The following is a 21,394-nucleotide window of genomic DNA, read 5'->3' as shown; positions in this document are numbered from 1 at the left end:
CAATGGACATCTTTAGAATTTTTCAGCATGTTTTTAAGACATAGTGATGTCTTTAGAACGACCCTTAGAAATCTGCTTATCTGGGATTACTTTAGAATAAATTATTAAAAGATAAAATATTCTATTCATATTAAAATTATAAATGTGCAGAAAATATATATTTCATATAAAATAATATATAAAATACATGCAATAAATACGTAAAATAAATTTACATTTTACTTACTGCATACAATTTATAATATATTACACTTTAACTTTCTGATGCATACGTATCTTAACTTTACAACTTCGTTGGTATGCTTTCACTATCTATACGTCATCACGCTTCAATTGGCTTTCGTTTCATTTTTAATGGACGTAGGATTCTTATGTCAAATACCAATTGTCGTATAACCATAAAAATTAAAGTCACTATAAGAAATTCTACTCACTTTGTACATAGGCTGCGTTCCGAAATGCACTGCCAGTACTGAAAATTTATAGTTCATGTTACGTATATTATAAAATTTCAGTACTGGCAGTGAATTTCGGAACGCAGCCATAATATGCGAGTGTAGTATTACATTATTTTTCACATTTAAACCACATCGCTTGATGCTTAAAAATTTTCATGGAAACTTACACAATTTACATATAAAGAAGAACATATGCGAGCAAACTGAAAGTTCACGTGAAATATTTCACGTTTTGAGAATTCATCTTTCACTAATGTTAATGTTAATGTTCGTCCCATTTATTAAATTTACTCATATTGTATTATTATATTATATTATAACTATAAATTTAAGTTGTATAATGCTTATTAATGTGTTATATATTACATTGTATATACTGTAATTACATTTTAATTTTAATAATCTATATTACATAAATATTGCTTTCCACATTTTCATTGTTTACTTTTCATGTGAAATAACTTACAGTGAAAAGTGAAAAATGAAAATGAAGTTCACGTGAAAGATTCATGATCGCCACCCTGGTCCCTATTCTTGAAATTTTTTGCGTATATACATGTAATTTTCATTGCGCAGCTATTTTATAGTATGATTAAAGCTACGCAGTAAAACTTACGTGTACGCAACTATTTCAAGAATAGGGGCCCTAGTTTGCTTGCTGGATGGAAATACTCATTATAATTTTACTTGATATATTTCCATCCATCTTCAGAAATGCACCAATCAGAACAGAGTATTTCCATCTAGCAAACAAACTAGCACGAAACATGCATCGTGTGCCGTTAGCTTATGTAGAATTCACACCGCAGCCGATGTCCGATGTACGACGTCCGATATCCAATAAAAGAATAGCTTTCCAATGGAGAATTGAATTCTATATTAGAAAGCTGTTCACCTATTGGATATCGGACGCGGTATGAATCCTGCATAATGAAGGAAATAGCATCGATGTCCGACATACGACGTCCGATATCCAATAGGAAAATAGCTTTCTAATAGAAAATTCAATTCTCCATTGGAAAACTATTTTTTTATTGGATATCGACGTCATATATCGGACATTGGACGCAGCGTGAATCCTCCGTTATTTCTTCAAAAAAATTTCGTAACGCTTCTGATATACAATAAAAGAATTTATTTTTTAAAGCTAAAAAATGGTCTACCCTAGAAAACAATTGAATAAATCTATATAAATTTAAATAAAAACTTAAAATAATTTAATTCAATAGCTTTTAATTCGTCTAAAAAATATGCCAAACACTGACAATGATGATGATTGAACTATTTATAAATATATATGTAACTCTTAGTATAGTTAAGAACTATATGTACATATTTTTATAAATTCAAAATTACATTGGTCATGCTTTTCTTTGATGAACTGCATTTATTTTAGTTAAAAAATACTCAGAAGAATTATCACTTAGGAATCTGTAAACAATATAATTTATCTATTAAAAGTACAATCAAATATGTCTTCATAGCAATGACGCCCATAATTGGCGAACTTTCGTAAGAAAGATCTATAATTCTTTGTTTGGCTGTCTTTGCTTCGGTATCAGGCTTTTCGTACAGAAATATATGCCTTGCATGTTCTGCTATAGCTATGTATGAGCCATCTGTAATAAAATTTCAGTTCAGTTAATGTTATTGTCTTTCTTTAGTTATTTCCGGAATGTATTTAAAAATTATTTTTTGATATCTTACCAATCGGAGCAACACAAAATTTCTTGTTAGTTTTACTAGCTTCAACATAGCCAAATCCAGGAAAGTTATGAATATGTCTGATGTCCCACTGAGTACCATCATCACACGTATCGTCTGTTACCCAAACACAAGCATCATGATCTTGCCTCAAACATATCACTTGTCCGTGTTCTCTTTCGCACGTAAATAATACATGATTATTACTTCCCAATCTAGCCAAGTGTGTAGTTGTTCGTGTAGAAAGATCAATTCTTTGTAAAAAGTTATCTCTCCCTTCCAGATCACACTCCTCTAATTGTTCAGCATTGAAGCCTACACAAGGTTGACCTTCTCTAATGCTGTCACTTTGCTGATCTGTGCACAAGTGTGCTAACCTTTAAACGATGATCTTATGTATTATTTCAATAATCATTTAATAATCAACTCTATGGCTACATATTATTTATAAAATTTTATTATACAATTAAATACGAATGGAAAGTTACTAGTGAAAAATGTTAACAAAAGTTAATTATGTATTATAAAAAAACTATTAATAATTAGCAATGAAGTTATACACAATATATATAACCAGATGTATATATTATAAAAAATACCTCTCATGAATCTCTGCAGCAAGAGTCTCATTTGGCACGCATTCACCTCCTGTGTCACCTTTAATTAGTTCACTCCACATTAGTCCATTTTCATATTTGCTTAAATCAATCTGCAATGTGTTTTCTTTATACCTCCAAGTTGCCATATTTTCTTCTAATCTATGTTCGCATTCTCCTTGTATTAAAATTTCATTACTTATTGCAACAGATAATTCTAATGGCTTAACACTTATTTTAGGCTGTTTGGTACTATGCTGCTTTGGTATTTTAACCCAAACAGTAAGTGAGTCTTCATCTTGTGACCAGTAATATTTTGGAATCTTTATTTGTGAATCAATATTTGGTTGTTCTGTCTTTACTTCAGATTTCTGTGTGTCTCCTTCATCAAAACAGATATTATCTTGGCAAATGGAATGCAAATAATTACCATTTTCTTCCATATAAGCATAATCTATAGTACCTTGTACTTTCAATATCTGTTTATCAATGTAAGAAATATTTTTTACTTTATTTTCTACATACTGTAAGTTATATGATAACAGTGTGAGCTGGGTATATTTCTTTACATCATTATTGATAATAGTAGACATGATTATAATAATCCTTGAACTTTTTTGTACATGTTGCACATTCATGATAATCCCAGGTTTTACAGGATCCATTGAAAAAACTTTCACATTTTGTTCTGTATTTCCTATTAATATATCTAGCTTTTCACCACCATCAGAAATTGCTGAAATTCCATTACAAGTAAATCCAATAGATGGGTTATATGTTATTTTTGATAAATCAGTTTTTGTGGTATGTAATATATGTATTTGATTAAAGGAATTGTGCTTATCAAAACGCCAAACAGCCCAATCTTCATCAATAAACCAACATGACATATCATATGCATTTTTATACAGATGATTATGAAATGCAAATAGTCTTGCTTCCAGCCAAGATTCTTGATTTTGATTTGGCTCTAACCTATATACATCTGAAATATCATTCTTTTATAGCAAAAAGATGTATATTTTCATATTTATAAAAAGTATATATATATTTTATGATGTGTGTTAAGATACAAAATAGACTTACGTTTCTTTAAACTGATTTCAGAAATTATAGGAACGATTTCGGTACAAAATTGATATTTTTCAAAAGACAAATTTATCAAATTTTTATTAGGACGTAACTCAATTACTTCTGTCATTGTATCCGTTTTATATGCTATAATTTTAAAATAACACTTTTGATAGAACAATCTGACAGGCTGTAGATCTGTTCTTTGTAACTGTACTGCTGAACTCTAGTGCAATAAGTTAGAGTAAAAAAACATATACTTGTCTCACTTCAATTTATTGCACCAGTTTAGCAGTGCAGCTACAAAGAACATGCCGTGTGTTCACTTTGAACGCTTTCGTACCGACAGTAATGGTCTGTTCTTTGTAGCTGCACTGCTGAATGATGGAAATACTCTGTTTTGATTGGTGTATTTTCATCCATCTTTAGAATGTGCCGCTGGTTTAATATAAATTATAGGTTTTCAATATCATTTTGACACTAGATAGCGCGATGATTGCAAGTTACATAATTAAAAAAAATATATATATATTTACGTTCTCTAAATTTTATACTATATAAAGATCGCTTATATATATTACAAAAATATTTATAGTATAAAAACAATTAAAAAATTGTATTCTAAGTTGCTTAAATTAAAGTAATTAAAGATATTAAAGTAACGTATATTTATAACAATTTAATTGTATTTTTACAATACACTGGAAAATATGAATATATATATATATGTATATATATGTACAAATATAAAAAAACATTTTTATATAAAAAAAATATGTATATAGAATAAAAAATATATTACTCTCAAATATTATTTCCCTTTCCCAACAAATTAAAAATAGTTTTCCTTAATATATAAACTCCATTAATTCCCCAGCGGGCGTGTAGTAGCACTGAGTGTTGCAGTTTGAGTTATTAAACAGGTAATGTTACAGTTTTTTGACAGTCGGTTTAAATAAAGAAATAAATTATTTGTATTCTTAAAATTGATTTTAACTTATTCATCGCTCTTGTAACATGACCTTAGCTCATTGATACGTTAATTTTAAAGATGCAACACTGAGTGGCAACACACGCGCCCGCCCATAAGTATGCACTAAAGGTGCGCCCGCTGTAAGATTAAATATTAAATATTATTGAAATTTTTAAATCATTTGTATCTGATGAATTAATACTGTCTAACACATGAGAAGGACCTTAAATTCGTTTAGTTTCTATCTGTAATGCAGAGAATGAGATTCATTATATCTCCTATATATTACATACGTATAGATTTAGGTATATATATACACATATATACACAAATCTATATTAGTATATGTATATATATATAATTTTTACTTTCTAGAATTCTTTTATATCTTCTGATTCTATCTAGATATAGCTTCCGGAATGGAGCCGTGTCTTGAATCAGCGATGTGCCGACGTTTCGCAAACGTTGCAGTTTGCATCATCAGGGCTGAGAACTCAGTATCAGAGTTCTCAGCCCTGATGATACAAACTGCAACGTTTGCGAAACGTCGGCACATCGCTGATTCAAGACACGGCTCCATTCCGGAAGCTATACCTAGACATTGTATCAATGGCCGTGAAAGCCTCAAATCTTCTGATTCTGTATGAGTTTATCTCAGATAATTTTTCTGTATGATATTTTGGTTAACATATAAAAATATATGACGTATATATGAAGTATGACCTCGAGTCGTAAGACAAACGTAACAGAAAAATTAATTTTTCGCTAAAAATCACCTATGGTCGCAATAATATTAGATAATGCTTTCCTGGCATCATTTTCTTCAAATATGTTTAAAATTTCCATTGCTTTTTGTGAATGCTCCTTTATAAGCTCTTTGGTTAATTCAATGCCTGGACCAGCTGTTACAATTTCAAGCACCTATGCGAGATATATTGTCATTAATTCATTAATAAATCTAAAAACAAAAAATATAAAATCAATTATGTGAATCATATACTGTCTTTTGTACCTTCAAATAGTCGACATTTTCAACTGATTTAAGTCCTTTTTCAAGTTCTGCTAAGATTGATGGATCATGTTCCACATGAAACATAATTGGTGCAGCGCACAAATTATACAAAATCGCTTTGTCTTTGTTAGTGCATAAGACTAAATCTAAGTAAGCCTGTAAAAATGTTATCATAAAATTATTTATAGAATTATTACAAAAATATATAAGATTAGGATGTATTTTCTTCAATGATATTACCTGCCAAGCTAAAGAAAGGTGCTGACCAAATTTGCGACCTTCCTGCTGTATTTCATTATTATGTCCAGCTAATCTCAATGTACCTTGGCAACTATTTCCAAGTAACGACCCAGCATCATAAATATTTAAAAGTTCCCATTCTTTCAATGCATAGCCTGTACGATCTTTAGGTGGTATCGATGGTATAGGATTATTCTGACTATCTCTGCGTGCTATAAATTCTGCTTGAGCCAATTCTGCCACTATAGAAGCTATTAAAAACAGAACCTGAAAAATAACATCTATAGTAATAGATATTTTTATAAATTAAAAAACACAAATAGTTATACATGTGGATTAATTTGTATAAAGTATTTGCAAATAGAAAAAATAATGAATATGTGTAGTATATACTTACATCCTGATTTTTAAGAGTTGCACATTCAACACAACTACTGCCAAGGAAATAATCACCACTTAACAAAGCTATTTTATTACCAAATAACATATTGTCCATTTCTGAAGCTCCCAATGATCCATCTACATTTATATTTACCAGTCCCCTATGTATCAAACTACTAATGCGTATCATCTCTATAATTCCAGCCAATGTTCTTTGGCTGAAATATATTTTTGATGATATAATCTTTATGCATACAAAATAATAATAATAGTGAAACAAAAAGAAGCTTTTTCTTTCAAGATACATAGACACAATGTTATATATCTCTACAATTAGCACAATTTATTATTATTATATATATTATACCTATGTAATACACCTGCTGATTTGTCTTCTTCTATATGATTTACATTTAGATGGCCAGCAGCTTTAGATATTAATAGTACAACAAGACCAAATGCTTGTACATTGTTATGTCCACTAAAAATAATATTTCTGCAATAAAAAAAACAAAACATAAATAAAATCTCTATTTTTTATTCTTAAGAAAATGTTATAGTACTTACTTAGCTGTTTTTAGCAAAGGATGATTAGATCCAACTAACTTTCTCAAATGTAAAGCAATATTTGCAATTTCATCGCTTAATAGCCATTTTAAACTTAAAAAAGATGTTGGATATCCAACAATTTTTTCTGCTTCTGAAATAGCTTTATTCCAATTTAATTTCTTATTTGTTGTCATGATTGTTGCTGCTGCTGTTGCTGATTTCTTCTCACTAAGGAGAAATCTTTGTTGTGTGGAGACACAGATTGTTCTCTGAATTCGGGAAATATCATGTATCTTCCACAAAGTCATAGGATTATTTTTTCTCCAGAGTCTCAGTACAACCATATTTGCAGACATTATTGATCTTATTTATTGAGCTTTGGCTAGTAAAGAATCTATTAAAAAATCAATCAATCAGACAGTACTCTAAATTTAATAAAAAGAGTATGAGGTAGCAGAACTTTCTCTTGTGACCTAATTTTCAACCATTTTTCATGTAACCATGTCATACCTTACTTTTACCTTAAAAAATATAATATACTGTACACATTTATAAATTTTGGCCAATAATAAAAAATATTAACATTAAATTAACAGCTATAAGATATAAATGAATACCTTATATGGAAATTTTATTCAAGCATAAAATTATAATGATTCTGATATTAATTCTCTGATTTCGTCGATTTAACTGCGAATTTTGCCTCAAGAACGAAATATTTAGTAAAAATAAGAGCTTACTGACATATGCTAGCAAAAATAACAAAAGGAATTGATTCATGTCGTAATAAAAAATAAGGTCAAATATTTGATTTACACATATGTAAGTTAATGACACCTGAATAATCGTATAGATAAAATTAAGATATCTTCGTTTAATTTAACGAGACTTACTGTGTGTTTACTGGACGGATAAAATAATACCACAGAAACGGAGTCTCTCGACGTTCGTTTAAATCGTATTGCGAACCTAGAATGTTACTATCCAGATGATTTTTGTAGACATATGATATGTAGATGTAAACGTAAATAGCACGAACAGAAAAATAAGCCAATTACATGACTTCATAAAAACTAGCTCTTCATGCATCAGGTGCATGAATGGTCGATTTCTCCGTGCAAATGTTTACGTATTGATGTCGCATAGTGTCAAACATTTGGCCAATCAGTAAAAATGAGCGATATTGGGTGCTTTTTAGTTATGGGTTACAATCCATTAAACATTGCAAACACTTTTAAGCGCTTTAAAAGAAGCTATGATTGGTCTAAATTGCTCTTCAAGTACTTGTAGCGTCTAATGGATCGCGTCTCTACATTATATTACACAAAGCTAGTTTATTGGTTGTATATTATCTTGCAAGATATTTTAGGGAGCTTTCCAATTGCAATATTCCTAGACACTTTCATGTACACGGCGACACAAGTTAAGCCCATTTTACAATTGTGTAAGCGTAGTCGTGATCGTAAGAGTCAACCAATCCGAATGTTTTATTTACTGATAGCTTTATTCTGATTGGTGTCGTAATCACATACAACCACTTACAACCACGTTCACGCAATGTAGAATGAGCTTTACATTCCAATTGTCGTAATCGTTGACAAAACGCTACACATCCGTACTCAGCTCGAGGCTACGGGTGTATATCAGTTGGACACGGGGCAATTGGACACAGTCCAATCACAAGTCGCTGTTCCAAGGGACCCTACAAATGTCTCTAATCACACGGTGCTGTGATTGGCTATGTCCAAATGTACCGTGTCCAAGTGCACCGCTCCCGTAATAATGAGGGGTTACGAAGAGCCGAGTGATCGATTGGGATTGGTCGATTTCTTTACGCTTACGTTTTAAGTTCTTACGGAATTTTGTGTGTGATGGCCTTAATGTTTGCCGCGCGGCGGAAGTCCGCAGGATAGCCAATCAATATGTTGTTTTTCCGTAAGAGCTAGAAGGTTATTACGGAAAGCAGCATATTGATTAGCTGTCGCGCGAACTTTCACCGCGCGGCAAGCATTACCGCGTCCTGTGCAGGAGCCATAAGTATAAAAGTGTAAAAAATTCAATTAATACGAATAAACTTATTGGATATTAGCTATTTTCAGACAATTTACACCTTCAAAGAACGTCCTATGAATACTCTGATGACGTCCCTCCGTCCTGAAAATGTCTTCAGAGTGTATTTTGGAAAATTTGTGTTGTTTGAGGTGCACTAGTGTGTAACGATGGCTTCTGTACACAGGACGCGGTAATGCTTGCCGCGCGGCAGAGGTTCGCACGACAGCCAATCAATATGTTGTTTTTCCGTAAGAGCTAGAAGGTTATTACGAAACCAGCATATTGATTAGCTGTCACGCGAATGATTTTCTGCCGCGCGGCAAGGATTACCGCGTTCTGTGTGCAGGAGCCATTAGGTGTAAAAGTGTGAAAAATACAAGCAACTCGAACAAATCTAAATATATTTTTTCTTTAACTTATTGCACCAGTCAGCTGAAAAGAACAGACCAATTGTTTCATAGCCGCGTTCCGTTTCACGTATATGCACGCGTTTATCTACAGTTCATGTCACGTATATTGTAGAAAATGCGCGCATAATGCGTGAAACGGAATGCAATCTCAGTATTGCGAACGAGTCTTTTTTTGCGCATGCGCAGCGAAATGATAAGAAACTAAGGTTAACTTATATCAAGGTTATGTTGTGATAATCCCAATTACATGATCGCCACAACATATCGGCTCCAAATGACATTTATTATTCTAATATTTATTTAATATCTCGTCTGAAGCTGCATAGAAGAATTTGAGAGAAAGAGGAAAAAAATGATAAGTATATTGTGCAGCCGTTTATTACGCGAAGCACCGCGAAACAGTAAGCTGTGGATCACAACAAGAAATACGTATCTCACTAGTATTTCAACACGATTAAGATTATTCAACAAATTCTACGTTGCGGGTCACAATCCTGTGTTTTCACTTTTCAACGTCCGGGTAAATTAATAAACAATTATACATACTTAGATTTTATATATGCTAATATTTTTAACATACTATCACTTGTACTTTTATTTATTACGTTCCATTTTAACAATTATATCGACCGGAGCCATTCTATCTTAGTTTTTCTCTGGATATTAAATAAAAAAGAAATGCATATGTCGATATGATTGTCAAATGGAACGTAGCCAAAATATTACAGTTAAAATATATTTCATGATTTTATATAACGTCACTTTTAGCTTCATGCAATTTCATGTATCAGAGTACAAAAAAAATATGTAAACATATGATACAATATAAAAAACAATGTATAAAGATTGCTGTTATATTGCTCCTACAGATATAATATACCTACTTATATACAATGGGTCGTACGTCAAGGAAACGTCACCAAAAGAAGAAGCTGGACTTTGTAAAATTGAATGAGAACATTGATGATTCTTTAATGTGTTTAAAATCTTTGCTTCTGAATGAAAATTGCTTATTGATTCATCATTTAATACCAGAGTATTTTCCTGTTACAGGCAGAGGCTTAAAAACATTAAAGCATATAAATAATAATGAAGTACTAATACAACTGCCATTTCATATGTTGATAACAACAGATGTGTTGTTACAGAGTAATATTAGAATTTTATTTCTTAATAATATCATGGATGCCTTTAGTCCTCAGTGTATGCTCTCAGTATTTTTGATATATGAAGCCCATTTAGGGATAAACTCAAATTGGTATCTTTACCTGAAAACTTTGCCACAGTCCTTCACAAATCCAGATTTTTGTTCTAATAAGGAAAAAGAAATTTTGCCAAATTACATTTTAGATTCTTTGTATCAGGCACACAAATTGAAAAATGATTTCTTTCTACTGATAAAAGCTATAAAAAACTTAGATGTGACTAACAAGAGCCATTGTACGCATTGTAATGTGCATATGCAAAAGATAATAACATTTGCAAGGTATAAATGGGCATATTATGTTGTTAATACTAGAGCAGTATATATAGACACTAAATTATACAAGATGAATAAATTTAACACGAAACAGCCTAATAATCTAGCTCTAGCACCGTTTTTAGATTTATTTAATCATGATGTAAATACTACTGTCGCGGTATCTATTATTAAGGACAACACTGAAAAGCAATTTTATCAAATCGTTACTTTGAAGTCCTTTGATAAAGGATCTCAAGTTTTTATCAACTATGGCGCACATAACAATCTGAAATTATATATTGATTATGGATTTTTCATTCCGTGCAACCCACTGGACGAGATTCACTTCGATATTTCTGATTTACAGAGATGTTTAGACATCCCAGAGAATAAGTTAGATTTTGTTACATCCAATAATTTCCACAAGAATATGTCATTTACTCGAGACGGTTTAAATTATAACGCAATAATAACGCTGTTTGTATCGAGTACAAGATTAGGGCGAGATAGTTGGAAAGTGAAGATATATGGTGGAACGTTAGATTTGGATGAACAAAATGTAATTCATAAGCTAGGAATAAGTGTGTTAAATTTGAAGAGAATGGAATATACATATGCTTTAAGTAATATGAGAAACGTGGAACATAAAACTCCGAGTTTTATAGTCGCGGTCGGTCTTGTAGAGGAATTTATTAATATCCTGGATACATCACTCAATTCTATGGAAAGAACAGTAAAATCTTTATATACAGAAAATAATCTATAGTATTTTTTAAATTCATTTATTATTTACGTGACATATTAGATGTCTGCGTAATATAATATAGAATATGTACTTTTTGTACATGTAATTCTATCAAATGTAAAAGATTTAATTCACCCCTCCCTCTTTTTTATAAGACGTTATAACAACAATAAATTGTAATTAAATCTTTAATTTGTCTTTTATTCATTATCCATCATGAGATATAATTCATCGATGTTTTAGAAATGTTAACTACTTTTCAATGTAGATTCATTTTTCCATGTATCTACAAATTTGTCAATATACAAATATACAAATGCATACTTGTGCCTTTTAGTCGTGTCGTTTGACTCGTCTAAAGTACAACTAAGATCGTGCATAATGTAACTTAGGCTTTGTTGTTCTACAGTGTTGCAGTGGCAATGTGATAGAGCGTGCTCAAAAGAAAAGCGTACCGCAATCAAAATCTGTCGTACCGCCGGTGAAATTCACGTCGGTTGTCGCCAGCCTGACCGGAGCTAAGCCTGGCCAACAGAAAAGGAATTGTTTCCATCCTGGTGTGTCTAGTTTAAGTAGAGATGCAATCAATTTGCGAGATAAACCGCCAGTCACTAGTACAGACATGCTCAAAGCCATGCTTAAATACATCTGGCCAGAGGTAAGTGACACATTACTTGTTATATGATCATTCTATATTATTCATCACACATGATCGTTGCAGGATGATCCAGAGATACGGAAGAGAGTTAAAATAGCGGTGGGTTTGCTTATAGGGGCCAAGGTTTCAAACGTCACTGTGCCATTTATCTTCAAGTATGCAGTGGACGTCTTAAATACTCATAGCATAGCAACCACGGGCACTGCTGTGATGGGTTTAACAACCGCACCCGCAACAGTTGCAACTGTAGCAACGTCGCTGCTCGTAGGATGTAAGAGAGAACTATCCAGACTATAACATTTTAGCAAAAGAATTCATGATACGATATATCGAATAATTCTAACTTACATAGATGGAATAGCGCGAGCCGGAGCGGCCGGTTTCAGCGAACTGAGAAACGCAGTCTTTGCAAAGGTTGCGCAGCACTCTATCCGTAAAATAGCAAAAAATGTTTTCCTACATCTGCACAATCTCGATATGGCCTTTCACCTGAGCAGACAAACCGGCGCTTTGTCGAAGGTAATACTTCATTTAGCTTTCCACTCTTTCCACTAGTTAATATTAAGAAGAACTATTCTCATTATGTGTATCCTTCTTTTTTCAGACGATAGATCGCGGTAGTCGTGGCATCAATTTTGTTTTGAACGCCATGGTATTTAATGTTGTGCCCACAGTATTTGAATTGGCATTAGTTAGTACAATATTGGGAATAAAATGCGGACCAGAATATGCGGCTGTGGCACTGGGTTGCGTGAGCGTTTACACCGCGTTTACTCTAGGCATTACGCAGTGGCGCACCAAGTTCAGAATTCGTATGAATCAGGCGGAAAACGAAGCGGGCAATAAAGCAATTGATTCGCTCATCAATTATGAAACAGTAAAAGTCAGTAACAATGTGATAAAATTCACGCAATTTCTTTCACAGAGATCCTCTTCGAAGAGAAACAGAAAGAATATTAAGATTTATTTTTCTCTACTTTAGTATTTCAACAACGAAAAATTCGAGGCGGAACGATACGATCAATCATTGAAAAAATATGAAACGGCATCCCTCAAGACCAGTACGAGCTTGGCGATGTTGAATTTCGGTCAAAACGCCATTTTCAGCGGTGCATTGAGTCTTATAATGGTGATGGCAGCGCACAACATAATAAATGGTAAATATACCACGTAATTACATTCAAGTTATATTATTTGTTCCTGCAACATCGATAGGAACCTAAATTTCAGTCGATAGTTATAGTACAATCAGTACACGCATGTTGTGTAATATATTTCTATCTCTTTGTACCAGGTACTATGACCGTTGGAGATCTTGTGATGGTGAATGCCTTATTGTTCCAACTTTCGGTTCCATTAGGATTTTTAGGTTCGGTTTATCGCGAAGTGAGACAAGCTTTTATCGACATGCAAAGCATGTTTACTTTAATGACAACAGACACCGCTATTAAAGTAAGATAGCACGAATACAAAATATCGAGTGTCTTGTTCAAACTCCATCAATAAAATAATCTGTTTTTGTTTTGTGAATAATGAAATAATTCTTGGAATTTTTGTCGACAGTCGAAGGAAAATGCAATAAAATTTTACGTGACGCCAGATTCTTCGGATATTCTCTTTAAAAACGTAGGCTTCCAATATGTTGAGGGTAAATCTATCTTCAAAGACGTATCGTTCACCATACCAAGCGGCAAAAAGGTTGCTATCGTGGGAGGATCTGGTTGTGGGTAAGGTATTGGATATATAAATTACACTTAATGTGGATTACTAAATGTAAATTTTAATAACAAGTACCTATATATACAGTCGTTGTTTGTAATATGATTATTTCTCATACAGTTTGTCATTTTCTTTTTTTTTAGCAAAACAACGATTGTGAGACTGCTGTACAGATTTTTCGAGCCACAGAACGGTAACATTTATATCAACGGCCATGACATCCGGGATGTCGATCTAGATGATCTCAGGAATTGCATTTCAATCGTACCTCAAGTATGAAATGATTATAATTTTCTCATTTATATAAATGTGAATTGTATGCCCATTCGGCACCTTTACGTAATTTACGGATTACAGGATACTGTACTTTTCCATGAAAGTATATTCTACAATCTACATTATGGTAATTTGAGAAAATCGCGCGATGAAGTTTTCGAAGCTGCGAAAATGGCAAACCTGCACGATTCTATATTGAAATGGCCGCAAGGATACGACACGCCCGTAGGAGAACGCGGTTTAAAATTAAGCGGAGGGGAAAAACAGAGGGTCGCCATCGCCAGGGCAATTCTAAAGGACAGTCCTATTCTTATTTTTGACGAAGCTACTTCTTCACTGGATTCTATTACAGAACATGTAAATCCTCAAATAATATATCTGTTATTGTGTTACGTGAAGAACTTCTTTAAGTTGAATTAGTAGTGTTTCTTTCGATTTAAACAAATATTTTATTTGCAGAACATACTGGACGCTTTGCGTAAAGCAACAGAAAAACGGACATCAATCGTAATCGCGCATCGTTTAATGACTGTTATGGACGCTGATGACATACTCGTTTTAGATCAGGGTAATTTGGTCGAAAGAGGAACACATAATTCTCTACTATCAACACCGAATTCCCTCTACAGCAAATTGTGGGATACACAACATTTAGGACATATAAAGAAACATAGTCACGTACAAGAAGAAAGAAATACAGGCAAACAGTCTAATTAAAGACACGATAATATAGGTAAAAATGTACTTTTATCAAATGTGAAAGTTTTAATCTTGATAAAAATTTAATAGAGTATTTTATGATTAAAACTCGTCAGACACGAAATATACAAGTTATTTCAGGTGATAATAAACCATTGCGATACTGTATAAATGTAAAATTATACATAGGCAATAATATTTATCCTGAAGTCAGTGTACATATTAGAAATAATGTTAATTAGTGATTGTAAATCAATGACATATATTTGATTAAATTGTTACAAATAGTACACACACACACACACACACATTCATCATATGTCTTTTCATGAGTGACTGAAGCCAAACAAAACTGATTACTTTGTGAATAATTTATATATATTTGTGATTATACAAGTGTTAACTGCCATCATTTGTATAGTCCATTTGTAAAAATATAAAATGTATTAATAAACAAGGACCATAAAGAAATAAAGAGAGATATATGTATGCCAAACTTAGGATACATTAAGAAAAGCATTGATTATTAAATGCTTGTGTAGATGTTGCCTTGACAACCATTCGAAACAGTAATGGATGCCGACTAGACTGCAATGAGTTTGACAGTTTTGTAACAACTCGATACTATAAAAGATGAATCGCACGCGATTACAATGCGAGTTGTAATTTAAGTGTACGAATATAAAATGCAAACTGAAGCGTCTACATTGCCAGTAGTACAGCTTAATGCGCATAAAAAATCTGATAGGTAAATGAAATATTTGTAAAATATTCTACTGTTGTTTAACATGTAGATGAATTCTATACGTTGTAAACGTTTGAGATTATTATTTAATATAAGTGTTCATATGATGTATATCACAATATAGAAAGATCATAAGTTAAATTCATTAAATATAATACATATAAATTGCAGAATATCAAAGTGTAATTCAAAAAACTCAACTCTGGAATCTAAAAAGCTCTCCTCTTGCGGAAATACATTATTTACATCGAACAAAAAATGCTTAAAACCTCTGCTCGGTTTGTATAAAAAGTTAGTAGAATACAGTCATTATTTCATAATGTTATATAATGTATATTTATGTATAGGTGGACCATATAAAAGCAGTATCAAACAGCAATCGCTATCAGATGAATCAAAATCTAGTAACAAAAGTTTTCTTGGGCAAAGGGTAATGTCGGCAAAAATACTTCGTTTCAAACAATTACAAAACCAGTTAGCCGATGCACATTACCATCTGAATGTAGGTATCTAAGATACATCAATATCAACTAAATACTGAGCTTGTTTATATAACATAGAATTTGATTTTGTAGGAACTTGCGAATGAAAACAGATTACTCAAAGCATTGCAGAAGAGACAAGATTCTGCACTGAGACGTTATGAAGGAACGAATGCAGAACTACCAAGACTTATAAATTCACATCATGAAGAGTTAAGAATACTTCAAACAAAATATAAAAAATTGAAAGAATTGCACAAGGATACATGTAACTTGCTAAAAGAGAAAGAAAATGAACTTTATACTGTGAATGTAGGTAGTTTTAGTATAGCATTCACACAATGAAATATATTATGAATTTATGAAAATTTTACTTTGCAGTCGCAAAATAAACATCTACTACAGCTCAGTAAAGATCGAAATCTCGGAGAAAGAGAAAAATTGCAGTTGCAAGTATCTGACTTGAATCATGAAATACAACAGCAACAGGAAACCATACAGGTAATATTCAATATTTTCTCAGTAATAAGCAACGTAAATTAAATAATCATAATGTGAATAATTTACTTACATTTTATATATAAGTGTATTTTATCATATTTTATTTACAGTTATTACACAGGAAGCTGGCACTTGAAACCAAGAGTTTGAAGCATCAATTACATGTTGAGATTTTTAAACACAAAGAGACACAGAAGAATTTGCAAGAAACAATAGAGAAATTGAAAACTTTAGAATGTTTATTAGACAATAGAGAAAAGAGATTATATTATAATGGCCAGTTGCCAATTTATAACAAAGAGAAGAATCTAGGTAGTCATTCTTCCACAAATCTTAGTGATATCAGGTACTAAAATTACATACATATATATATTTGGTTGTAATAATAATAATATATAATAAAATAATATATAATAAAAATAATATATCAAATAGGTATATATTAAATATGTAATATATTATATTTTAGTGCCTCCAATGGAGTTAAAGTACTAGGCAGAAATAAAAGAAGTGAAAATGGCACACCAAAGGACAATCTAGTGAGAATAAGTAACAGTAAATTACATGTACTGCAACGATTCTACAAACTTAAATTATTATTATTAATTACAGCCACTACTTGATACCCTGGAATCTAATGATGATGAAAAAGTATCAAAAACATATAATGTTAACCACTCGAGAAATCAACTAAAATCAGAGACAATGGCGAGCCTGCATCAGATACGAAAATTTCGACTACAAAAGACACCACACATGCATAAGCATGCTCATTCTATGAGTGATTTGAGGTCCAGATTTAAGGATCCAGAAATAGAGGTATTAGACAATGAGAAGGTGACAATGTATCAAGATGCAGCAGTAGACTTTCAGTCAATGCCAAAAAGAAATAGCTGTAGTAATGATAAAAACGAAAGTAGCAGATTGAGGAAATTATTTAATAGAATGAAAAGTCAAACTTCGCAAAATTTACAAAAAGAAATAGAGCTTGAATCCGACTATTCATCTGATAACGCAGAAAGTGATAATGCCAACGAACATAATATCGAATATTATTCTACGGATAGTGCACAAAAATCTAGAGAATTACATGCAAGGTATGTGATATCGATCGTCTTTTTTTTATCTTGCACATGTCTATGTTCGTGAACAGTCAAAATATAATTATAAAATTTTATATTATAATCGTTCTGCTATGTCTGTTTTATAGATTAATTAACGGTACAGATGATACGTACGGTACGTCCGATACTTTGGATGGTATAATGGAAAGAATAGATAACCATTACAGCGACAATGAAGAAGAAAAAGAATTAAGCATATGTCTGGTGAAAAATTTAGCGTTTCAGAAACGCAAGTACAAGAGCAAATCAGATATATCGCAGCATCATAAACCTAAAGAATTTGACGACAGCGACTCTGAAGTTGATTCTAAGGAAAAAATAGATGGAAATGAAAATTATTCTCCTAGAGAATATAAAGCCAATTTGTCTAAATATGGTAAAAAACAATTCTCGAAATTTTCTAATAGTACCACTCATCTAGAATACATGGCTTCGGAAATCAAAGAACCATCCGAGTCAAAAAATGCAGAGTTACAGATGATACCTAGCGACGCTTTGGACGACACCTACACGACAAATGTAAAGATTCGTGCGCAGACCTCCGAAGAAACATCAGAAAAACAATTTTCGGAAATTAACGATGTAGATAACTCCTTCACGGATATCAGAAAAGAAGAATATAAGAAAGAAAAAGAGGAGAAATATACAGAAAAGAAACCAATATATACTGATGTATCACATGATAATGTTTACCATAATATATTTAAATTAAATAATGCATACGAAGAAATTAAAAGTTTGTCAAGTCCAGAAAGAGAAACTCAAAATAGCTTACAGCAAATGCATGAGGAGTACAAAACGAGAATAATAAGCTCCACAGAGGCAGAATATGTAAAAACTGAAGATTCTAAAACAATGTCTGATGAGGACAAAGACACACTAAATCATTCCGAAGAAGATTCCATGCATAATTTAGTGAAAGAATATCGTAGACTTCAAGTAGGAGAAACATCAAATATGAGAAATCATAATGATGAAGAAGAAACATTAAAAACAAATGATTTAAATGTAGAAACAAAGAATAGATTGAATGCTACATTAGAGGCAGAGAATGTTAATGCATCATCTGATAATGTGTATATGCCACATCAAACTGAACAGGCTAGCAACTTAAGAACTGAAGCAATGGAAGCAAAGCAAACAACTGACACAAAGAAAAAGATTATCAATTATAATAAAGAGAAGTTGTTAGCTACAATGAAAGCTATTGATGATAATGAAAATATTGAGTTTCTGAATCAGGGATTCAAGAATCATAACATGGTGAGCAGAATGCAAATAACACAGAACCTTTATCGAGGTATACCTACGCACTCAAAGCCAAAACAAGATGTAATTAAAGATATATTTGAAGACAACCATATAGAAAATAAAGTCAGAGGCACTTGCAGTAAATCCCATTAAGAACTTTGGGACAACTATACTGAATAGTAAATAGTATAAAATATGCTTTCTACTTAAGTTCCTCAATTCTATTAAACTTTTAATGCGAATACAACTAAAAAATGAAATATTCAAAAGGAGAAAATGCGCGTGCATTATATTTTTCTAGTGTACTGCAGTTTTTATCAATTTATCAAAGTACACACACACACACACACACACACCATTGAATATTATTAGATATATTTTACTCGAAATTACAACAAAAATGTTATTTTAAGAATCAAACAGATATTTATTTTTCAGTAGCGAGTACAATTAGAAATTTATAGGATCTATTAGTCAGTTTTTCTATTAAAAAATAAAGATATGTCTGATCTACTGGCAGGAGAGAGTTGTGTTACTTGAAATAAAATCATCTCTGATCTTTACCATTGAGGCACTTAGAAATAAAAATACCATCTAATTTATCATTGAATTATATAAAAATAAAAAGATCCTTTAATTTATTGTTAAAAGTATTACTTGAAAACAGAGTGACTTTGAGGTTAAGATAACAGGTCTAATATAGGGCGCGATCCATTAGACGCCGCAAATGCTTGAAGCGTTTAAAGAGAAACTATGGCTGCGTTCCGAAATTCACTGCCAGTACTGAAATTCTATATATACAACATAAATTATAAATTTTTAGTCCTGGCAATGCATTTCGGAACGCAGCCTATGATTGGTCTATACGGCGCTTCAAAGTATCTACAGCGTCTAATAGATCCATAATTATAAGATTAGAGTCCATTTGAAGCAACAAACTTTGGAGCGTATAAAGAATTATTATGATTGATCTATGTGACAATAATGCATTTGCAGCGTTAAGTGGATTGTATGCTAAGGGTCCAAGAGGCAACTGTAACGTCCGGATCTATTTTAGAACATTAACAATATATTATTATAGACCGGGAGGCCGACTTGTCTGATTTCAGACATCACTAGATATTATATCCCTATGTTACTAGATGTAAGTACGTGCGCATATGCATATTCGCGAGCGTTAAAACATTATAATTAAAATGCCGAATGCTGCGTGCTGCTGGAGAGTCTCGAAATCGACGGATCTCGGATCGACCCAAAGAAACCGCTATCGCTCAGTGCGATAAGCCAACATAAACAGGAGCATGAAAGCTGAATCCTAAACACCACTCAGGACACCGACGCGGTGACATCATGCAAAGGAATGAATCTCTTCCCTCGCCATAACTCCATGGACCAATCGGAGAACGACTCTCAGCGACAAAGCGACGTATAAAAGCGCGCGCATTTGTAGAGAAGGCAATATATATAATTATTTTCTTCTCATAGTTAGTCTCTGGTAGCTTCATGTACTTATTCAGTATATTATACTTAGTCGTAAAATCCGACTGTGTTGCAATTACTTTTGCCTACCCTTCATATTTCAAACGTTGCGAAATCAAATTCTGAATCGCGGGCCGCATCAACCCGCGTGGTATCGGAACATCCGAGGCCGAGCCAGGAGAACAAGCACCGCTGACTTTTCGCCAGATTCATCAATCGTTTCGCCAGGCTCCCGAGACCCAGGGTAAACTCGGTGAAAAGCAGAGTGACCCAAAAGCGGAGCCATCACTCTGTTGACCGTCCACGTAAGTCACTGATTTCACTACTTTCAAATTTCCCTATATAGTTATCTATCGTGGACGTAACACAACTAATTACTTGGCGCCATCTAGTATTGTCGAGCAAAATCTTGTTCACAAAACATAGTTCGAGTTTCAGCTAAATATGATTTAAGTCTTGATTGAAAATGTAATGTAATTAGTTCAAAAGTCTCCGCTATGAGCCACCACTATCTTCTACCAAGTTCGAACACGTAGTACAAGAAAAAAATTCATGGAGAAAGGAATGTTAAGCTTTATAACTCTCCCTTGGCCGGTGCAGTCGATCCTGGTCTCATTGAACTTATTCAGTTATTCTCTCTTAAGCCCGTATCAGACTACCGACTGCACAGGCCGACCCGACTGACGACTACGACTACCGACTTTCAATGGGCCAATCACCAACTCGGCGCCTCACTGTGATTGGTCCATTGAGAGTCGGCAGTCGTAGTCGGCAGTCGTAGTCGGCAGTCGGGTCGGCCTGTGCAGT

The 21,394-nt window shown here is 32.8% G+C and overlaps 4 protein-coding genes across 6 annotated transcripts; 2 read left to right on the top strand and 2 right to left on the bottom strand.

Annotated features, from left to right (window-relative positions):
* Positions 1–1,825: 1,825 nt before the first annotated feature.
* On the bottom strand, positions 1,826–4,284 carry LOC116853574 (nudC domain-containing protein 1). Its single transcript, XM_032834701.1, has 4 exons — positions 3,845–4,284; positions 2,762–3,743; positions 2,166–2,539; positions 1,826–2,077 (listed from the first exon to the last, which is right to left on the bottom strand). The coding sequence occupies exons 1-4, from the start codon at positions 3,957–3,959 to the stop codon at positions 1,878–1,880; spliced, it is 1,671 nt and encodes a 556-aa protein (XP_032690592.1). The 5' UTR covers positions 3,960–4,284; the 3' UTR covers positions 1,826–1,877.
* Positions 4,285–5,372: 1,088 nt separating this feature from the next.
* On the bottom strand, positions 5,373–8,094 carry LOC116853703 (decaprenyl-diphosphate synthase subunit 2). 2 transcript variants are annotated; one of them, XM_032834881.1, is made up of 7 exons: positions 7,602–7,855; positions 7,003–7,378; positions 6,803–6,931; positions 6,452–6,653; positions 6,055–6,321; positions 5,815–5,970; positions 5,373–5,723 (listed from the first exon to the last, which is right to left on the bottom strand). In XM_032834881.1, exons 2-7 carry the CDS (start codon positions 7,338–7,340, stop codon positions 5,568–5,570), a joined length of 1,248 nt encoding a protein of 415 aa, XP_032690772.1. In that variant the 5' UTR covers positions 7,341–7,378; positions 7,602–7,855; the 3' UTR covers positions 5,373–5,567. The 2 variants fall into 2 exon arrangements, with proteins under 2 accessions (XP_032690772.1, XP_032690769.1); XM_032834878.1 differs by lacking the exon at positions 7,602–7,855 and adding an exon at positions 7,878–8,094 and having other exon boundaries at positions 5,374–5,723.
* Positions 8,095–9,457: 1,363 nt separating this feature from the next.
* On the top strand, positions 9,458–15,303 carry LOC116852971 (ATP-binding cassette sub-family B member 7, mitochondrial). Its single transcript, XM_032833773.1, has 11 exons — positions 9,458–9,966; positions 12,063–12,311; positions 12,375–12,582; positions 12,664–12,830; positions 12,916–13,194; positions 13,294–13,468; positions 13,606–13,763; positions 13,875–14,038; positions 14,174–14,303; positions 14,388–14,663; positions 14,766–15,303. Exons 1-11 carry the CDS (start codon positions 9,799–9,801, stop codon positions 15,021–15,023), a joined length of 2,232 nt encoding a protein of 743 aa, XP_032689664.1. The 5' UTR covers positions 9,458–9,798; the 3' UTR covers positions 15,024–15,303.
* A 299-nt stretch (positions 15,304–15,602) lies between these two features.
* On the top strand, positions 15,603–19,485 carry LOC116852966 (myosin-11). Of its 2 annotated transcripts, XM_032833757.1 has the most exons (9): positions 15,603–15,753; positions 15,922–16,028; positions 16,098–16,252; positions 16,326–16,544; positions 16,614–16,733; positions 16,844–17,079; positions 17,203–17,272; positions 17,346–17,830; positions 17,944–19,485. In XM_032833757.1, the coding sequence occupies exons 1-9, from the start codon at positions 15,692–15,694 to the stop codon at positions 19,259–19,261; spliced, it is 2,772 nt and encodes a 923-aa protein (XP_032689648.1). In that variant the 5' UTR covers positions 15,603–15,691; the 3' UTR covers positions 19,262–19,485. The 2 variants fall into 2 exon arrangements, with proteins under 2 accessions (XP_032689648.1, XP_032689640.1); XM_032833749.1 differs by having other exon boundaries at positions 15,922–16,252.
* Positions 19,486–21,394: the final 1,909 nt, after the last annotated feature.

The sequence above is a fragment of the Odontomachus brunneus genome, unplaced genomic scaffold, assembly GCF_010583005.1.
Source record: "Odontomachus brunneus isolate Ranch 3 - 2012 unplaced genomic scaffold, Obru_v1 Obru_scaffold_006, whole genome shotgun sequence".
Taxonomy (NCBI): Eukaryota; Metazoa; Arthropoda; class Insecta; order Hymenoptera; family Formicidae; genus Odontomachus; species Odontomachus brunneus.
This window is presented reverse-complemented; position numbering and strand designations above follow the sequence as displayed.